General features: G+C 44.3%; 1 protein-coding gene across 1 annotated transcript in view; it reads left to right on the top strand.

The window, feature by feature from the left end:
- LOC109931770 (homeodomain-interacting protein kinase 4-like) overlaps positions 1 to 11,136 on the top strand; it is a 22,423-nt gene extending 11,287 nt beyond the window's left edge. The window contains exons 3-6 of the mRNA XM_048603633.1: positions 3,274 to 3,634; positions 6,988 to 7,042; positions 9,345 to 9,441; positions 10,802 to 11,136. Of these exons, the coding sequence (XP_048459590.1) occupies positions 3,274 to 3,634; positions 6,988 to 7,042; positions 9,345 to 9,441; positions 10,802 to 10,840 (552 nt within the window). The 3' untranslated portion in view covers positions 10,841 to 11,136. The remainder of the gene's footprint in view (positions 1 to 3,273; positions 3,635 to 6,987; positions 7,043 to 9,344; positions 9,442 to 10,801) is intronic.
- The last annotated feature ends 5,976 nt before the right edge of the window (positions 11,137 to 17,112 follow it).

Genomic DNA, 17,112 nt, shown 5'->3' with positions numbered 1-17,112 from the left:
CATCCAGCTCTACACCTTGTTATCTCGTCTACAAATGTGCTGTGGACTGGTACTTTGGAATATGATTCTTCTTACAGCATTGTTGGTGTCACATAGTGCAGACTTTGTGAGATGTCATCTCAGTGTTTTGTAAGTATAAGAAATGGCAGACTCCCATTCGCAACCCCCCCCCGAACCCCATGCTGAGTGTAAGTAGCACATGTCGGGTGCAGTCCACTCCTTGGGTTGCCTGGCCTGGGCCACTTGCCTGCTCGGGATGGTCAGGCCTGCTGTGATCTTGTTCCCTAGCCTGACCCATCACCAGGGGCAGAGGCAGCACTTTTAAGCAGGCCTCAGGCCTCAGGGCTGCACTGTCAGGCTGGGCTTCCATGATGGTGATCAGCCATCAACAAGACCTCTGCAACGGAGAAAATGTTTTCACGCAATGAGTGGCTTAGGATCAAGAATGAAAGTTGGTAGAGGCTGATTCAATCGATCTGAAAAGGTAGAATGTGTGGGGTTATGAGGAGAAGGCAGGGGAGTGACACAAAGTAAATTGCTTCTTCGGAGGGCTAGCACACAGCCAAGAAGGAGAATGGCCTCCTTCTGTACTTGTAACAACTCTATGGTTTTGTGATTCTGAACAATATGGCAACCAATACTGTTCTAAAGATGTTTAATTACCTTTCAACCTTAGTCATCCCTCTCAAATCCCTTCTACATTTCCTGGGATCCCTTGTGCCATGGAGCCCAAAACTCTTCCCCTGATGAACAAGCAGTTAGCACCACTTTATTGACCATGCAACTCTGAAATGGGAGGTGCACTGAAGAATGTGTTGAGAGCTGTGTATAAACAGATCTGGACCTGGGAAATAGTGAGGCTTGGCATGAGAGGGGAATGAGTGGGCTCTGGATGATGCACTGGTGTAAGTGTAAAGTAAATAAGGAAGGCAACAAACATTAAGGTACTTGCATTTCACTGGCTGCTGTTCAGTCATGAGAACCATACCTGGCAAACATTTTGCAGCATAGAGCTGCTGTCTCACTAGAGAGACCTGACTGGTGATGGTTTAAACTGAGGGTCACCACACCTCAGGCAGGGGGAGAAGGAGAGTTCTTTATGGTAACCTCAGCCAGCAGGGGAACTGAACCCACACTGTCGGTGTTGCTGTTCATTACAAAGCAATCATCCAACCATGGAGACAACAGGCTGTCACCATGGGGACAATGGGCCATCACCATGGGGACAATGGGCCATCACCATGGGGACAATGGGTTGTCACATTGTGTTACAGCCCCTGGGACAACATTGCACGGGAGCACCAGACAAAGGGACTTTGACATTACAGGAATGTACAACCGTGATTGGTTTGTATTTGTTTACGGCATGATTCCATTTCTACAGCTGATTTGGGATGCTCAGTTTGTGGTGGGTTTTATTTTTTGCGTTGAGGACAAATGATGGCAGCAATGGTCAGTAACAGAGGGAAGGTACGTTTGGGACTGGATAGTGATTGGGGAGTTGGAGGTGCAGTTCCCAGTATCGCACTCAGAGATGCTACAGACAGCCAGAGGCTGCAAAGGCTTGTCTAAATGACCTTCTCCCTTCCTCTTTCCCCTGGCTAGTGGTCACTTTGCTGGGGGGTAGGGATTGTCCCCTTGGGGTGACCAAGTAGCGCAGCAGAACAGCAAGGGCTTTGCCCCAATGAGTGCTGCAGGACTGCCTCAGAGGGTCCAGGCAGTGAAAGCGTTGTTTCAGAGTTTCAGTGGCCAGTTTGACCACATTTTCATCTGGGTTTTCACAGCCCTGGATGTTTACTACACACCAGGAGCCCCATCCACCAACAAGTGCTTACCCATTGGAAGCCATCAGCTACTGCTCTGTACTTGAGCCCCACCAAACAGATGGTGGCTATCGGTGGCACAAGACCCATCAGAGGCTTTGCATCATGGGTGCACCCAGGCGCGACAGAATGCTAGGGGGTAGGAAGGGGGCCATTGGAGAGAAGGTGGGCAGCACGGGCAGGGATCGGCTGTCATCAGGTTCCCCTCTGTACCACCCTCTCCCACCACCACCAGCACCACCCCCCCCTCCCCAAACCTTCCCAAGGCCAGGGCCTCAATCTGGCACTGGGTTCAGGGAGCTGGTAAACCCGGGTTTGTTTGCCGTGTTCCCTACAGTGTGACCACCTGCCCACCGCTGGGGTAACACCAGTAATGCCAGGGGAAGACCCAGTTGGTGAGGCAGGAAGGCTGGTCAAGGACACTGTCTTCTCTGACACAGACGAAGTCGACATGGAGGTCAGAAGGTTGTAGGGTGCCCCCTTCCAAAGTCCTGTCTCATCAAATGCCATCCCCCTGGCCCACCCATCAAACTTGATACGATGGAGGGCATGAGATCCTGCCCAGTCTTCTTGTTGAATCACTGCCCAAACATCCCTGAGTGGATACGTCATTCTGCTGCAAGTTTTTCTCCCTTGCTTCCCTCTTCCAGCAACTTATCCTGCTCAGTGTGACCTCTGCTCAATCTTTACTTCAAGCTGTATTCTAAAGGGAATTCCTACCGACAAGCCCTATGACTGGGGCTAACTAATTCCTGCAGAAGCCTTCAAGTCAGAAGCAGCTACACCACTCCTTGTAAACTTCAAAACAGCTCTAGGAAGCACCCATTACTTGTAAAATCATAGCAACAGGCGAAGAAATGAACCAGCTACTAATCTGTAAGCAGATGATGATCCCTTTAAGTAGCATTAGTGAAGAGCTCGGGCAGGAGGTCTTTTCAGCTTCTGAACTTGTGCTCAGCAATGGAAGTTAGCAGGAAGTTAGCAGAATGCATTAGCTGGAGCATTGGGCTCCAAAGTGGCACTTCTGGCATTAAATCAGCAATACATGCTGATTGTGTACAGTGGTGTGAACAGTAGCACTGTATTAATATGGCACCCAGTGTGCTATATGACCCACTAGTCTGTTCGTGTGACACCGATGACTATTTGGAGTTCTGAGTGGCACCATAGTGCCCAAAACTGGGCACCACTGCACTCAATTTCTCCTTCAGTTTCTTACCAGTACAGCCAAGTCCTGGGTTTAGACTGTCACAGGCTGATTTCTGTTTGTGTTTGTGATCGCCTGCATCCCCTCCAAGTTGCGATGTTTGTACTCCTCATTCTTCTCATCCCTTCTTCCATCCCAACTTTGTTCTCTCTGATCCACCTGCATTTGGTCTAACCACCTCCCCCCTCGCCCCCCCCACCCTGGCTATTGTAACACACTTTGCCAACTTTTAATTTCCAACAGAAGAACAACAACATGAAATCTTTTCCCGAAGAGAAGACGAACTTGAGCAGTAATGTGAGGAAAGTATCTCAGCGTCGGTCAAGACAGAACACCGTTAAGCTGCTCGGACGAATGTGGTCCAGACCAAGGAAATCAGCTCCCACTGAGCAGCCAAAGGAAAGTGCATCTTCTGTCCCTATACTGCGAGGGAGGTCCTTAAAACATCAGCACGGAGAGGGTGGTCTGCTTCTGGCCAAGGAGTGGAGTGCATTAAGTGTTGGCAGCTGGTCACCTCTTCTACACAACAGTGAAAATGCGGCATCCCTTGGTGTTTCTGAGAAAGAGCAACTCAACAGTAACTCTGCTAAAGCTGAAGAGGAAGGTAAGAATAAGTTTATGAATGAACCATTCGGAAAGGCAAGAATGCAATGGAAAACAAAGTAGTGCTCATCCGAGCAAGAAATGTAGAAACACAAAATAACACTGGAAAATGCAGGGTTTGCAATACAGAACAGGCCACTTGACATTGGCAGGGAAAGTCGAGAGAGCGGCAGTATCAGAGTTGGTCAGAGAGAAGCAGTTGGGAAAGCCAGCAGGTAACCAAATGCTGTAACTGAGTCCGTTTGATGCACACGATAAAGCCTTACTCTTGGGGAATAATTAAACCATATCAACTGTTCATCTAAAAACCAAAAGAACTGTGAATGCTGGAAATCAGAAATAGAAGTTGCTGGAAAAGCTCATCAGGTCTGGCAGTGTCTGTGGAGAGAAAGCAGAGTTAACATTTTGGGTCCAGTGACCCCTGCTAGCCCTGAGGAAGGGTCACTGGACCCAAAAGGTTAACTCTGATTTCTCTCCACAAAAGTTCCTCTGTTTTCTGAAATGGGTTCAGATCCTTGGTGACATTATCCGTATGTTTTAAGAAAAGGGTTAGATTGTTTCTGAGCTGTTTCCACAATAGCATTAATCATTTGGGAACTGAGAGCTGATTTCAGAAAGCCCTCTGTTCTATCGTCACATAGTTTCCTGCTCACTCTGTGAAGCAGGACAATTTCTGAGAATTGGAATCAGAGTAAAGAACATCTCCAACATTCTCCTAAAGGTCATAATTGAGTTTGGTTCAAGAACTTGTGTCTATGTTCTGATGTAGGGTCAATTAGCTCATGTGGTTAGCATGTGGTGCTTAATAATGTTGAACCATAGGTTCCGTTCCTGTACTGACTTAGGCAGAGACGTCAAGCAGTCTACCGAAACCACTTGAGTAAACAGCTTGGGAGGCCTTGAGGTTTTGTTTAACAGCCTGAATGGGTGTGGCCAGCTCTCACAGAACTTGATTTCTGGGTTTCTGTTTTTCAGTAGCATCAGAAGCTATTTGGGGTCTGAACAGAATCGGAAGCTTCAGTGAATGCCTCCTGGCTGCTACTCTCTCTGAACTTTCTCTTGATGTTTTTTCCTCCTGGATTGGAGAACTGCATGTGAGAGGCTGTGTCTGAATTTGCATTTTTTGCCAAGGGGTGTGTTTATGGGATGTTATTGTATTGGAACAGTTAATTAGTGATAGCTACTGTATCTATTATTCAGTTAAGTTTTCCAATAAACTTAAGTTATTCTAAGTTCTTCTTTCTTTTGTTTATATTTTAAATATAGTGTTTAAGTAAATTGTGTTTTTGCTGAATGTTGGGTAGCTTGACCCATTGAATTGCATCTGGAACACAGGATTTGACATTTACCTTTAGAATAAGAAAAAGTTAGGATCTAGGCTACCTTCTTAAAATATTTTGAGGTGGGGGCCTGGTCCCACCCATAACACTTCATGAAGAAAGAGCAATTCAGTATCATAATTAACCATTTCTTCGTGACAAAAATAACTTGCTGTTCCTGTCCTTCTCTGCATCATTTGACACATTTGTTGATATCTGCCTCTCTGAGGTCTCTTCACTTTGGGTGGGGCTGTTCTCATTTGGTTCCACTCTGATTGACGCAATGTAGCCACAGGGTCTAAGGCCCAACCACCTTTAGCTGCTTCACCAATGACCTTCCACAGGTCCAAGTGGAGATATTCAGTGATGATTAACGACGTTCAGCACCATTTACCGCTCCTCACCTACTGAGGCAGTCTGTGTCCAAATTCAGAAAGATCTGGGTGACATTCAGGCTTGGCTGATCAGTGCCTATTCACAGTTGGGCTGCACAAGTGCCAGGAATTGACCATCTCCAACAAGAGAGACGCCAACCATCTTGCCTCCCCCATCTAATGGAATTATCATCACTGAGACGTCCACTATCAATAACCTGGGGGCTAGCATTGACCAGAAAGTGAACTAGGTTAACCGTATAAATACAGTGCCTACAAGAGCAGGTCAGAGGCTGAGAACTCACCTCCTAAAACCTCAAAGCCCATCCACCATCTAAAAGGCATAAGTTAGGAGTGTGATGGAATACTTCCATCTGACTGGATGGATGTAGCTGTAAAAACCCAGAAGAAGTTTGACACAGAGATAGTAGGAACTGCAGATACTGGAGAATCTGAGACAACAAGGTGCAGGGCTGGATGAACACAGCAGGCCAAGCAGCATCATAGGAGCAGAAGTTTGACACTGTCACCAAGCAACCCACTTGACTGGAACTCCATTACCTTCAGCATCCCCTTCCTCCACCACAGGCACACAGTGGCTGCAGTGTGTACCATCTACAGCATACACTGAAACAACTCACCAAGACTCCTCACCCGCATCTTCCAAACTCACTAACTCTATTACCGAGAAAGACAAGCAGCAGATGCACTGGAACACCGCCTGCTGCAAATTCCCTTCAAAGCCACTCACCATCCAGAGCTCCAGCACCATTCCTTTACTACACTGAGTTAAAATCCTGGAAATCCCTCCCTAACACCACTGCAATTGTTCAGAATTAATCACTTTATTCAGGCCACACACTGAAGAATTAACCCTGCGCTATGACATGGACCTGACCTGTTACAGAGAATAGTTTGCTGTAATAAGGAATTCTGAGCATGCCTCATGTTAAAGACACAAACTGGTTATTCGATCTGTGTGTACTTGGTGTTCTGCACAGAGCAGGATGTTTCCAGCTGTCTTGTGCCAATATCAAGCTTGTCATTCCTGATAATTCCAGTGGCCTTAAAGCAATTAAATGAATCTTAATATAAACAGGTTGTTTAGTGATGGATTTCAGCATTCACAGTATGATTCTCAAAATATGAATAAATACACTGTTGGTCTGTGGGTTAGAAGGTCGAGGTATAGATAATTCTTTCAGAATGTGGTGCTGCAAATTTGCAGGCCCATAAGGAGATGGGGAGCTGGATGCTGAAGCATTGAGGATTTCAGGATGTGGGGCAATGGGGACACAGGATGATGAAACAGTAAGACCAGTAACTGTGTGGAACAGGATCTGAGAGTGGGAGACCTTCAGTCATGAATGGGTCAGTGGCAGACTTGTAGGTTTGTGAAATGATGAATCTATTTTCCTATAGCTGAAAGGATGCAAAGTTGTCTTCTAGTCACCTTGAGAACTATAACTGTGGACAAGTCTTTTATTGAGCTTTGTCTTCTCGATTTTAAAGGCATCGAGGGGTATGGGGAGGAAGTGGGAATACGGGTTTCCGATATAGCATCAGCATTGGTCATAATGAGTAGTGGAGCAGGCTCAGAATGGCCTACATCTAGTTGCTGTGTTTCTATTATACTGTATTTATATCTTTTTAACCCTTAGGAAATAGGAACGTGACCATTGGAACTGAAAACCATTCTGCCGGTGGAATTAAGATGTAAGTGCAGTGATAAAAACTTTTGCGTATTTTCTGTTTGAATGTGTCATTCTTTTTCCCGTGCACCAACCACCTACCATTAGCGTATTCCATTTCCCCAATCCCTCCACATCCCCAAACGGTCCCTACGCTATCTCAGAGTCCACATGTCGAGCTGTCAGATTCAATACGAAGGGAAGGACAGTGCAGACAGCATTAGGGTCAGTAAACCCTAATGGAGCAGCTTGTGGTGAACGTTCAAAAAGATTTTTAATGTTTAGTCGACTTTGGAGTGTGGTTGTCATGATCAATCTGAAGAGAGATTTTAAGATGCTACAAGATGATAAAATGCATTATTTTGGAGTGACTTTTGTATTCTCTAGATAAAGCTGGGTCAATCCGACCATTATAACTGTGACTTAATCTCTTGTCCTTAAGATCAAAACTTCAAGCCCTGCCTAAGGACCCAAGTTGGTAAACCTGGGCTTATGGGTGATACCGTTCACTCAGGGAGCCTGAGTTGCTAAGGCAACAAGCACTTTTATATACAAGCTATAGCGTTTTTTAAAGTTCATTAATAGGATGAGGATGTCACTGGCTAGGCAGTATTTATTGCCCATCCCTAATTGCCCAGAGGGTAGTTAAGAGTCAACCACATTGCTGTGGGCCTGGAGTCACATGTAGGCCAGCCCAGGTAAGGATGGCAGTTTCCTTCCCTAAAGGACATCAGTGAACCAGATGGGTTTTTCTGACAATGGGCAATGATTTCATGGTCATCATTGGAATTTTAATTCCAGATTTTCTTTTATTAAATTCAAATTTCATCATCTGCCATGGTGGGATTTGAACCCTGGTCCCCAGAACATTAGCTGGGTCTCTGGATTAAAAGCCCAGCAATAATATCACTAGGCCATCTCCTCTCCATAGATGATATGGTAGATGAACCAACACAATTGAACAGGAATCTCCCCAGCTGCTCCCAGCTGCCATTGGAGTATGTTCAAAAGTTGTTCAGCACCATAACAGTAACCAGGCAGCCTGGGGCATGCCCCTGGACTGAGGCATGTGCTATCACCCCTGTCCCCAACAAAGAGGTGCCCCAGTGGCAGGTCCGGTTATAGGCCCCTGATGTACCTCACTGCCCTGGACCTAGACGTTGGTACTTAACAGTTTTGGCTATATTCTGAACATGCTTTCAATCCCCATCAAGTCCTAGGGGGGGACTTCAGGCTCAGAGTCAGGAATAGCACCCAGTATGTCACAAGGCCATCTGACCATAAACTTAAATGCAACATGCACCAAGAAATATGCTGTCCTTCAATAACATTCATAGTACGAAAGCATTGCATGTACTTTTAATAGCACTTTTACATAAACAGATATTTACTTCAATATCAGTGAGATGGTTATATTGTCTCTCACTGTGGGGTCAGTCTATCTCTGTGTTTGCCCCTCCTGGGTGATACAGCTAGACTACTCCATTTATATTATATGTCAGGAAATGTAAAAGATCTTGGCGCATTTTATTTGGCGCTGTCCATTTTAAGTTCCCTCTCCAAGACTATTTTAGCCTGAAGAGCCAACACCCCTGAGGTAGATCATTGAATATGGAGCTATGAGTCACCTGCATTGTCCCACATAATCCCATATTGCAGGTCCTGATTGGTCTATTTCCTTCCCCAAAGCTGAGACTCGCTCTCCCCATGACCAATCCTCCCAACGTGAGCCAGAAATTTCAGCTCCTTCCTATCCCTTCAAATCCTGACACTAAATCCCAATACCCAGCCAGCAATCAAAAACACAGATCCTTGGGATATGCAGCTTAGGCCCTGCCTCTGTGGTCCCTCAGAATTCCAATCACTGGCTCTCCATTTCCTCACCGCCAACAGATCCTCGAGCTGACCCTGACCCAGCTGTTAGCCCTTAAGGTTCACTGTGACACCAGCACCAAGCTCCTTGTAGATTGCACAGAACCAGCAGGTGTCAGCTCCACTGGAAGATGCCTGAAGCCTAATATCCTAGAAGCTGTGGACCTCACCCTTTGTCACCATCTCGCTCCCCCATTCCCCTCTCCACAAAACCCAAAAATAATGTTTGTGGCCGTGCAGTGTAAATGAGATGCAACTTGCTTGCCTTGCGCCAGATTTAGTTTTTGCAAACTGTGACCCCCTCAGTATCACAGAAGTTTATTTTCACTCAGCCTGGTTTGCTCTAAACCCAAGGAGCCAGATGATAGGATAGAGTTCTGGCGAGCCTAGACCACATGGGACATGGTAGATGCAATTAAATCTTTAATCACCTTTTATTATTGCTTTTTTTTCAGTGCTGACAAGGCAAAAAGTGAAATCCAGACTCTGAAAGATTTCAGTGGGCAGGATAGCGTTGGAAAGCATTTCCTAAAGCAGAAGGACCTAAAGTTGGTGAGACAGTTTCACCTGACTGAACCAGTGCCGCATTCATTAATATTTCGTACACTCTGACTGACTGAAATCGGCTTTGGGTTATTGAGTGTGGTGTCTTTTAAAAATAATTACAAAGTGATTGCATACCACATTTTAGAAAATATTGGAATAATTTCAAATATTATCATTGTCAGCCTTGTCTCTGCATTCACTCTAACCTACAGACAATAGATTCCCCCATACTATTCACAGAAGAGCAGAGAGGTTATTGACATCAAAGGTTTGTAGCTGACACTCTGCCTTTTTCGTGTCAGTAGAATCATGGGATTCACCTTTGATGTTAGTGAGCCTCGCTCTACAGCACCTCTTAAAAAATTATGAAATGAATCCACATGATCAGTCACTGAAACTGGTATTCTTTTTTGCCAAGGCTAGCGCTGCATGTGTGTGCGCTTTCACGTTAGCAAACTGAATCTCTCTCTCTCAACCCCTTGATATGGGTCATTTTGGTGGCATTGTAGTTGTTGATCTTAGCCGGGTCATTGTTTGGTGTGGGTCCAGGAAAGGCAAAATGTTTCCGCAACAGGGAGAAATGGGGGAATTTTTGTCTTCAGTTAGAGAACTTCACCCGTCCAAACCAACCGGGCACCGTGGAAAAGCAAACAGCTGCAGATGCTGGAAACCTGAGACAAAAATAGACAAATTTTAGAATTACTCACCAGGTCAGGCAGCATCTACAGAGAGAGAAAGAGAGTTAACATTTCATGTTGATAGCCTCTGGTCGCTGCTAACTCTGTTTCTCTTTCCACAGAGGCTACAAGAGACGCTGTGTACAAAGAACATAGAACAGCACAGGAACAGGTCCTTTGGCCCACGATGTTGTGCTGAACATGATGCCAACTTAAACTAATCCCTTCTGCCTGTCCTTGGCCCATATCTCACCATTCCTTGCACATTCATGTGCTTATCTAAAAATCCCTTAAACAGCCCTGTCATATCTGCCTCCAACACCACCCCTCTGAATCAGCAGATTCCAGAGTCCTACCACTCTCTGTGCAAAAGACTTGCTCCTCACATCTCCTCCTTCTTACCTTAAATGCATAGCCCCTAGTTTTAGAAATTAGTAATTGCGGCATCTTTTTTATTTCTATTTCTGGGCACCAAATGGCTAAGTTGAAGTAGGGTCTCTGAATACGTCCTTTTCAATTTAAACAAAAGTCTCAGAGTCACTAAAGATAAAAGGCCCTTCTGCAATGGTTTAAATGTTAAAGACACACCAATGATGTTGGTAAACAAGTTATTGTGGCATTGAATTAAACATTGCATACCGCATTTTAGAAAATTTTGGAATAATTTCAAATGTTATTTCATAACACAGGCTGGATTGCACTTGGGGAAGAGAATTACTGGAAGATAGAATGCGAGGAGATCAATACCATGCTGCAGGCAGCTCTGAAAGGCTGTTGGTGTTCAAATGTCAGGAGGACTCCTTGTTTGTAATCATTTGTATCCTGAGGAACTCGTTTTCTGTATTATGATTCCAAAAGCCCATAGTGTCTGAGCTTTTTCAAAAGAAAAGCTGAAGAAGTTGCATTTTTTAATATAAAAGTAATCTTTTTCTATTGCGCTAAGATTTTTAATGACTATATATATGTATGTGTGTTAGTCATCGTGTTGGTGACGTAGCTAATAAATCAGTTACCATTTCCATTATTCTCTGCATGTCGTCCCCCTATTTTCACTGCTCATTCATACTGATAATATTGTTCTTTCTTAGTGCATGAGCCTGAAATTGTCATAGATAAAGTAAATCCATCTTATGTGCCTGATCCCCTCTATGGCTGGTATCCAACCTACTGACTCCCCAGTGCCTGTCTGCTATCTACAAGGCACAAACCAGAATTGTGACAGAATGCTGTCCTCTTGTCTGGGTGACACCAACTTCAACTACATTTCAGAAGCTTGACACCATCTAGGACAAAGCAGCACAACATGATTGGCAAACATGAAGTATATTCAAGGCTCAGATAGATTTTTAATCAATAAAGGGATCAAGGGTTATGTGAAAAAGGCAGGAAAGTGGATTTGAGGGTAATCAAATCAGGCATGATCTCAGTGAATGACAGAGCAGACTCAATAGGCTGACTGGGTTAGTTCTGCTCATACATTATATTCTATACATCACCAATGCCCAGTGGCAGCAGTGTGTCTCATCTGCTAAAGTTGTTTGAATAGGTCACACGGTGGCTCAGTGGTTAGCACTGCTGCCTCACAGCATTAGGGACCGGGGTTCAATTCCAGCCTTGGGTGACTGGCTGTGTGGAGTTTTCACATTCTCCCTGTGTCTGCGTGGGTTTCCTCCCACAGTCTGAAGATGTGCAGGTTAGGTGGATTGGCCATGCTAAACTGGCCATTGTGTCCAGGGATATTCAGGCTCGGTGGGTCAGCTGTGGGAAAAGCAGGGCTATAGAAGTAGGGTGTGGGGTTGGTCTGGGTGAGGTGCCCTTCAGAGGGTCAGTGTAGACTTGATGGGCTGAATGGCCTGCTTCCACACTGTAGGGATCCTATGAACAGTATCTCCAAAACTTACTATTGCTAACACTTAGAAGGAGCAGTGCAGCAGATGCATGGGAGGACCACCCGCTTGTGATTTCCCCTCCAAGTGTCAAAATGCTGGAATTCCCCCCTGAACAGCACTGTGGGCGTCCTTACACCAAATGGACTGAAACAGTCAGCTCACTACTGTCTTCTCCAGGACAGTTAGGGATGGGAATTAATGCTGGTTTAGTCAGCAACATACTCATTTCATGAATAAGTGAAAATAGAGGACAAATATGTCAGAACATAACTTTGCTTGACACCACTAGGGATCTCAAAGTGTTCCGGTGCTGCACATTGTGTTATCACAGAAAGGGGAGATAACATTAAACAACTTCTGCAGAGAGCCAGTTTTTCACATGTGGAATGTCTTGGTGAGATCAGTGAAGGCAATGCATAATGGTCTCCTTTGCTCATGATATTTTTCTTTAGGCACCAGGCGGGGAAGATCGTGCCATTTGCAGATGAGAATAGGAGTAGATGTGTTCAGCCAGTCTGCCAAGGGCAACATGGGCAAATAATTTTCTCACAATTCCTATCAAGAAGCTGCCTCCGTGATTAGCTGTGATCGCTTTACATTGTCACATTCTTTCTATATCCTGAGACACTGCGTCCTCCCTCGAGCCAAGACATAGAAGGTTGTGCAAATTCTGCAGGAGTGCCACTTTCCCAAGCTTGATGGGTTCAGGCCATGGAGCATCATTACCTTGAGCTTTGACCATGGAAAGTGAGTCAATAGCTTTGCTCAGGGGTTCAGTTGTGCCATGACAAACAGGCATACTAGAGGTATCATAGGAGCAGAAAGGCTAACGTTTCGGGCCTAGACCCTTCATCAGAAAGGTCTAGGCCCGAAACGTCAGCCTTTCTGCTCCTATGATGCTGCTTGGCCTGCGGTGTTCATCCAGCTCTACACCTTGTTGTCTCAGATTCTCCAGCATCTGCAGTTCCTACTATTTCTAAGGCATACTAGAGGTACCTTGGTGACAATTTCCTCCATAGATTACAACTTGATGTAATGTGACACTCAAATTATTTATTGCAGTAACTGATCACTTTTGCTGCCTTTTAAATGGAACTGTTTTCTTCACTGATGGACCTGTTGCCTTTTTGAGCCCTTCGTACATATCCCTAACATAGAGAGAGAATCCTCTGCGTATTCCAGTAAAGTTGTAACCAGTGATTGGTGCGCCACCTAGCGGTCTGCTCATTGCACTTCGAGTCTTCTCACTCTGTAGATCCACACAGCATGCTAGATTCAAACCAGTCAGCATTTTCCACTCTTCCACTTCATATGTTGAAAGGGCGGTATTATAGATTATTATTATCTTATTGTTATAGATGGTGCTTCAAAGCACAGTCCATTTGGCTTTGTACTCTGTTGGGGGAAGACCTCAAGTGTCTGCAGATTATCATTCGCAGTGTGGAGGATTGGAAGATCAGGCCAATCTTTGATCAATAACAATCAAGAAAGACTGGATGAGCTTTTTTATCAAGTTCTTTACATAAAGACTGAAGAGTGTATAATGCGCTACTGCTAGGATTGATTAAGGAGATAAACATAGATGAGAAAATGTACAAACCAGGAAGGAGTAGCAGAGTCCACTGTAAGAAGGACAGAAGAAGGCTAATTTGGACCATAAACCCCAGCACTGCCCAGCTGGATCAGAACGCCGGTCTCTGGTGGTAATATTCTGGCGATTTTAGGTGCTGGGAAGACCAATCGCTGGTTGTAAATGTAAAATAGACTAAATGTCAGAGAAATCATAGAGAAGTTAAATGCATTTATAATTGCAATTAATATTAAGTTATTTCTTAGAGTTTTATATAATTGCAGACATTTAGGAAAATGAAGTTATCTACAGTATAAACACTACTACTGTATATTTCTCTTGCTATATATCAATGACCTAACCATGGTGTGCAGAGCTAAATTTCCAGATTTGTGAATGACACTTAGAGACGTTTATAAAATCATGAGGGGCATGGATGGCGTGAACAGTCAAGGTCTTTTTTCTAGGATGAGGGAGTCTAAAACTAGAGGGCATAGGTTTAAGGTGAGAGGGGAAAGATTTAAAAGGGACCTGAGGTGTGACATTTTCATGCAGACGGTGGCGCATGTATGGAATGAGCTGTTAGAGGAAGTGGTGGGGGCTGGTACAATTACAACATTTAAAAGGCAGCTGGATGGGTACATGAATAGGAAGGGTTTAGAGGGATATGGGCTAAATGCTGGCAAATGGGACTTGGTCAGATTGGGATATCTGGTCGGCATGGACAAGTTGGACCGAATGGTCTGTTTCCATGTTGTATGACTCTGTGACTCAAGAGTTGGATGTATTGAGAGCTGTGAGGAGGATAGTGTAGAGCTTCAAAAAGTATTTGATACTTTGGTGGATTAGATGGACCTTGGGCTGATGATATTTAATGCACAAAGGTGGGAATTGATTCATGTTGGTGGGAAGGATGCAGAGGGACAACATAAAAGATATAATTCCAAACTGGGCTGTGGAGCAGATGGACCTGGGTGTAGATGTGCACAAACCAGGACGAGTTGTGAGAGCAGTTAATTAAGTAGATGTTCCCAGCTTTTATAAGTACAGGCTTCAGAGTGTAAATGAAAGGACATCATGATAAAAGACTGGTTTGATGTCAAATAGAATATTGTATTCAAGTCTGAGCACCACATCTTAATGCATAAGAGAGGATACAGAGTGATTTACGAGAACTGTATCATGGCTGGAGAAATTGGAAGCCCTCTTCCTGGAGAAGAGAAAGTTCAGATGAGATTTGGTTTTCACAGAGGGTATGGAGGTGACTACAATTTGCCATGGCAAAAGAAGGAACGGTGACACGATCAAAATGTTTTTTTGTGCACTGCAGATCGCTGACTGAAACAGTGCGGGAGGCCTACTCAATCATGGTAATCAAAGGAAACTGGATCATTATTTGAAAGGGAAAAGATGGGCCAGATGGTCTCTTTTTGTGCTGTAACCATCCAATACTTCCAAAAGGGATTGACAATTGGCTCCCTACAGTCTGAAACATAAAAGCCTGGGAGTTACACCTGGTTAATCACCACAAAGAAGGACACATTACCATAGCAACCTATAAAATCCTGCCGAAAAATTTACGTCCTTCAAAGACAGAGGAAATCAAATCGAGTGTCAATTTCCTGGGGCTATATTTGGAAAAAAAAACCCTCAATGGAGGTGTGGTTCAAGAGTAAAAGGAATAGAAACCGAACCAGACGGGAGAAACTTTGTGTCCTTCCTGCTCTACCCTGCCTCGCAGCTTTCTTCCGGGATGCAGATTTATAGATTGCTGCTGGAACAGCTCTGTAAAAACACCAACCAGAACATCCTGATGTGTGTATACATAAACATCCAGCATTAGGAGATCAGAACGTTTCCCCATCTTTGTATAAAACAATTCAAAGTCATGCCTGACCCAAAGAAGTGATTTAATCTTCATGTTGATTTTTCTGGTACAGGTATATAATAAAATGGGATGTGGAGGTGCCAGCGTTGGACTAGAGTGGGACAAAGTCAGAAGTGAAACAACACCAGGTTGTAGTCCAACAGGGTTATTGGAAATCACAAGCTTTTGGAATGCTGCTCCTTTGTCAGGCGAAGTGTTCTACTCTGTACAATGATAGCTTCTCTTTTGTTTTCTGGTTTGATAATGATGTTGTGGTTGGTCTTGAGAGCATGGATGACGTCACATTGTGACTAAGTGATGTTCTGCACCATCTTATGAGCATGGCTGATGAATATGGTGTTGACGCCCCTCCTGATGGCTCGAGCCTAGGCCTTCCAGAGGGGTCCAATTCAACTCTTTCTGCTTTGGTCATTGTACTGTGGATCTCTCTGTCGACTGTTCCAGTTCATTGGTTGTCCCATTGGGCTCGCTGCCGACATCTTGGGGTTTGTGAAGGAATCCTTCACTGGAAGAACACTTCACCTGACAAAGGAGCAGAGCTCCGAAAGCTGGTGATTTCAAATAAACCTGTTGGACTATAGCCTGGTGTCGCGTGACTTCTGACTTTCTCCCTGATGTTTTATTAGGAAAAGGAATCAAATCTAAAATTAAATGATGTAAAATTGAAAATACAATTGTGTGCCCTAAGACTTAAGATTAGCAAAACGTTGCAGTGGTTGAATTAAAAATGATATCTTCAAACCAGAACCTTGAGAAGAATCATCTAGACTGGAAACATTAGCTTGCTCTCTCTCCGTGGATGCTGCCTGACCTGCTGTGATGTCAAGCATTCGTTGTTTTTGTTTTCAGTACAGATTCCAGAATCTGCAGTAGTTTGCTGCTACCTTTAAGGGTTTATCGTTAAGGGTCAATGGGACGTGATAGTAAGCAATTGAAGTAAAGTGGAAAAGGATGTGGAAGACTGACCGAATGCAAACACAGCCTGTTTTGACTGAGAGGTGACCATGTGACACTAAACTGTCTGTGAGAACTGTCCTGTTGGGCTACCACATGGAGACACCTGGAGATGTTTCTCTGTATCATGGAATGCCTGGAAAAGTACTGGAAGTACTAGGAAATGGTGAAACAGCACAGAATCTTCAATTCAGGATAGCACTAATGTGAGGGACTTTGCCCCATTCAATAGACTTCACATTAGACTTCATCTCAGGCTGGGATATGCGACGGTGAGAAAGCAGCGAAACTTGTTGTCAACTTAATGCATGCTTTATTTGCTGTTGGACTTCACCTCGGACCAGGATTCACGAATGGTGCCAGGAACTCTGAGCTCTCCAGGCCAGCCATCGTAAAGCAGAGTCCCTAACAGGTGGGAGGGTGTGAGGCTTGTCAATGTACATTTACTGCTTTATATATATATTTACTGCTTAATGTATATATTCACTGCTTTATATTTAAATATATATACTGCCTAATACAATTTACTGACTAACGTATTTACTGGTTAATATCCACTTAATATATATAACCGCAAATAAGTGTGTTAATTTGGATCACTGAAGCCATAGAGTTTTCTGTTACACGCCACCAAATTCCACTATCAAACTTCAACATTTCACAATTTGTCCCTGTGATTCTTCAAGGATAAACAGGAAG

The sequence above is a fragment of the Rhincodon typus genome, chromosome 12 (assembly GCF_021869965.1).
Source record: "Rhincodon typus isolate 14 chromosome 12, sRhiTyp1.1, whole genome shotgun sequence".
In the NCBI taxonomy this organism is placed as follows: Eukaryota; Metazoa; Chordata; class Chondrichthyes; order Orectolobiformes; family Rhincodontidae; genus Rhincodon; species Rhincodon typus.
The sequence above is the reverse complement of the archived record's forward strand: the minus strand, read 5'-3'. Positions and strand labels throughout refer to the sequence as shown.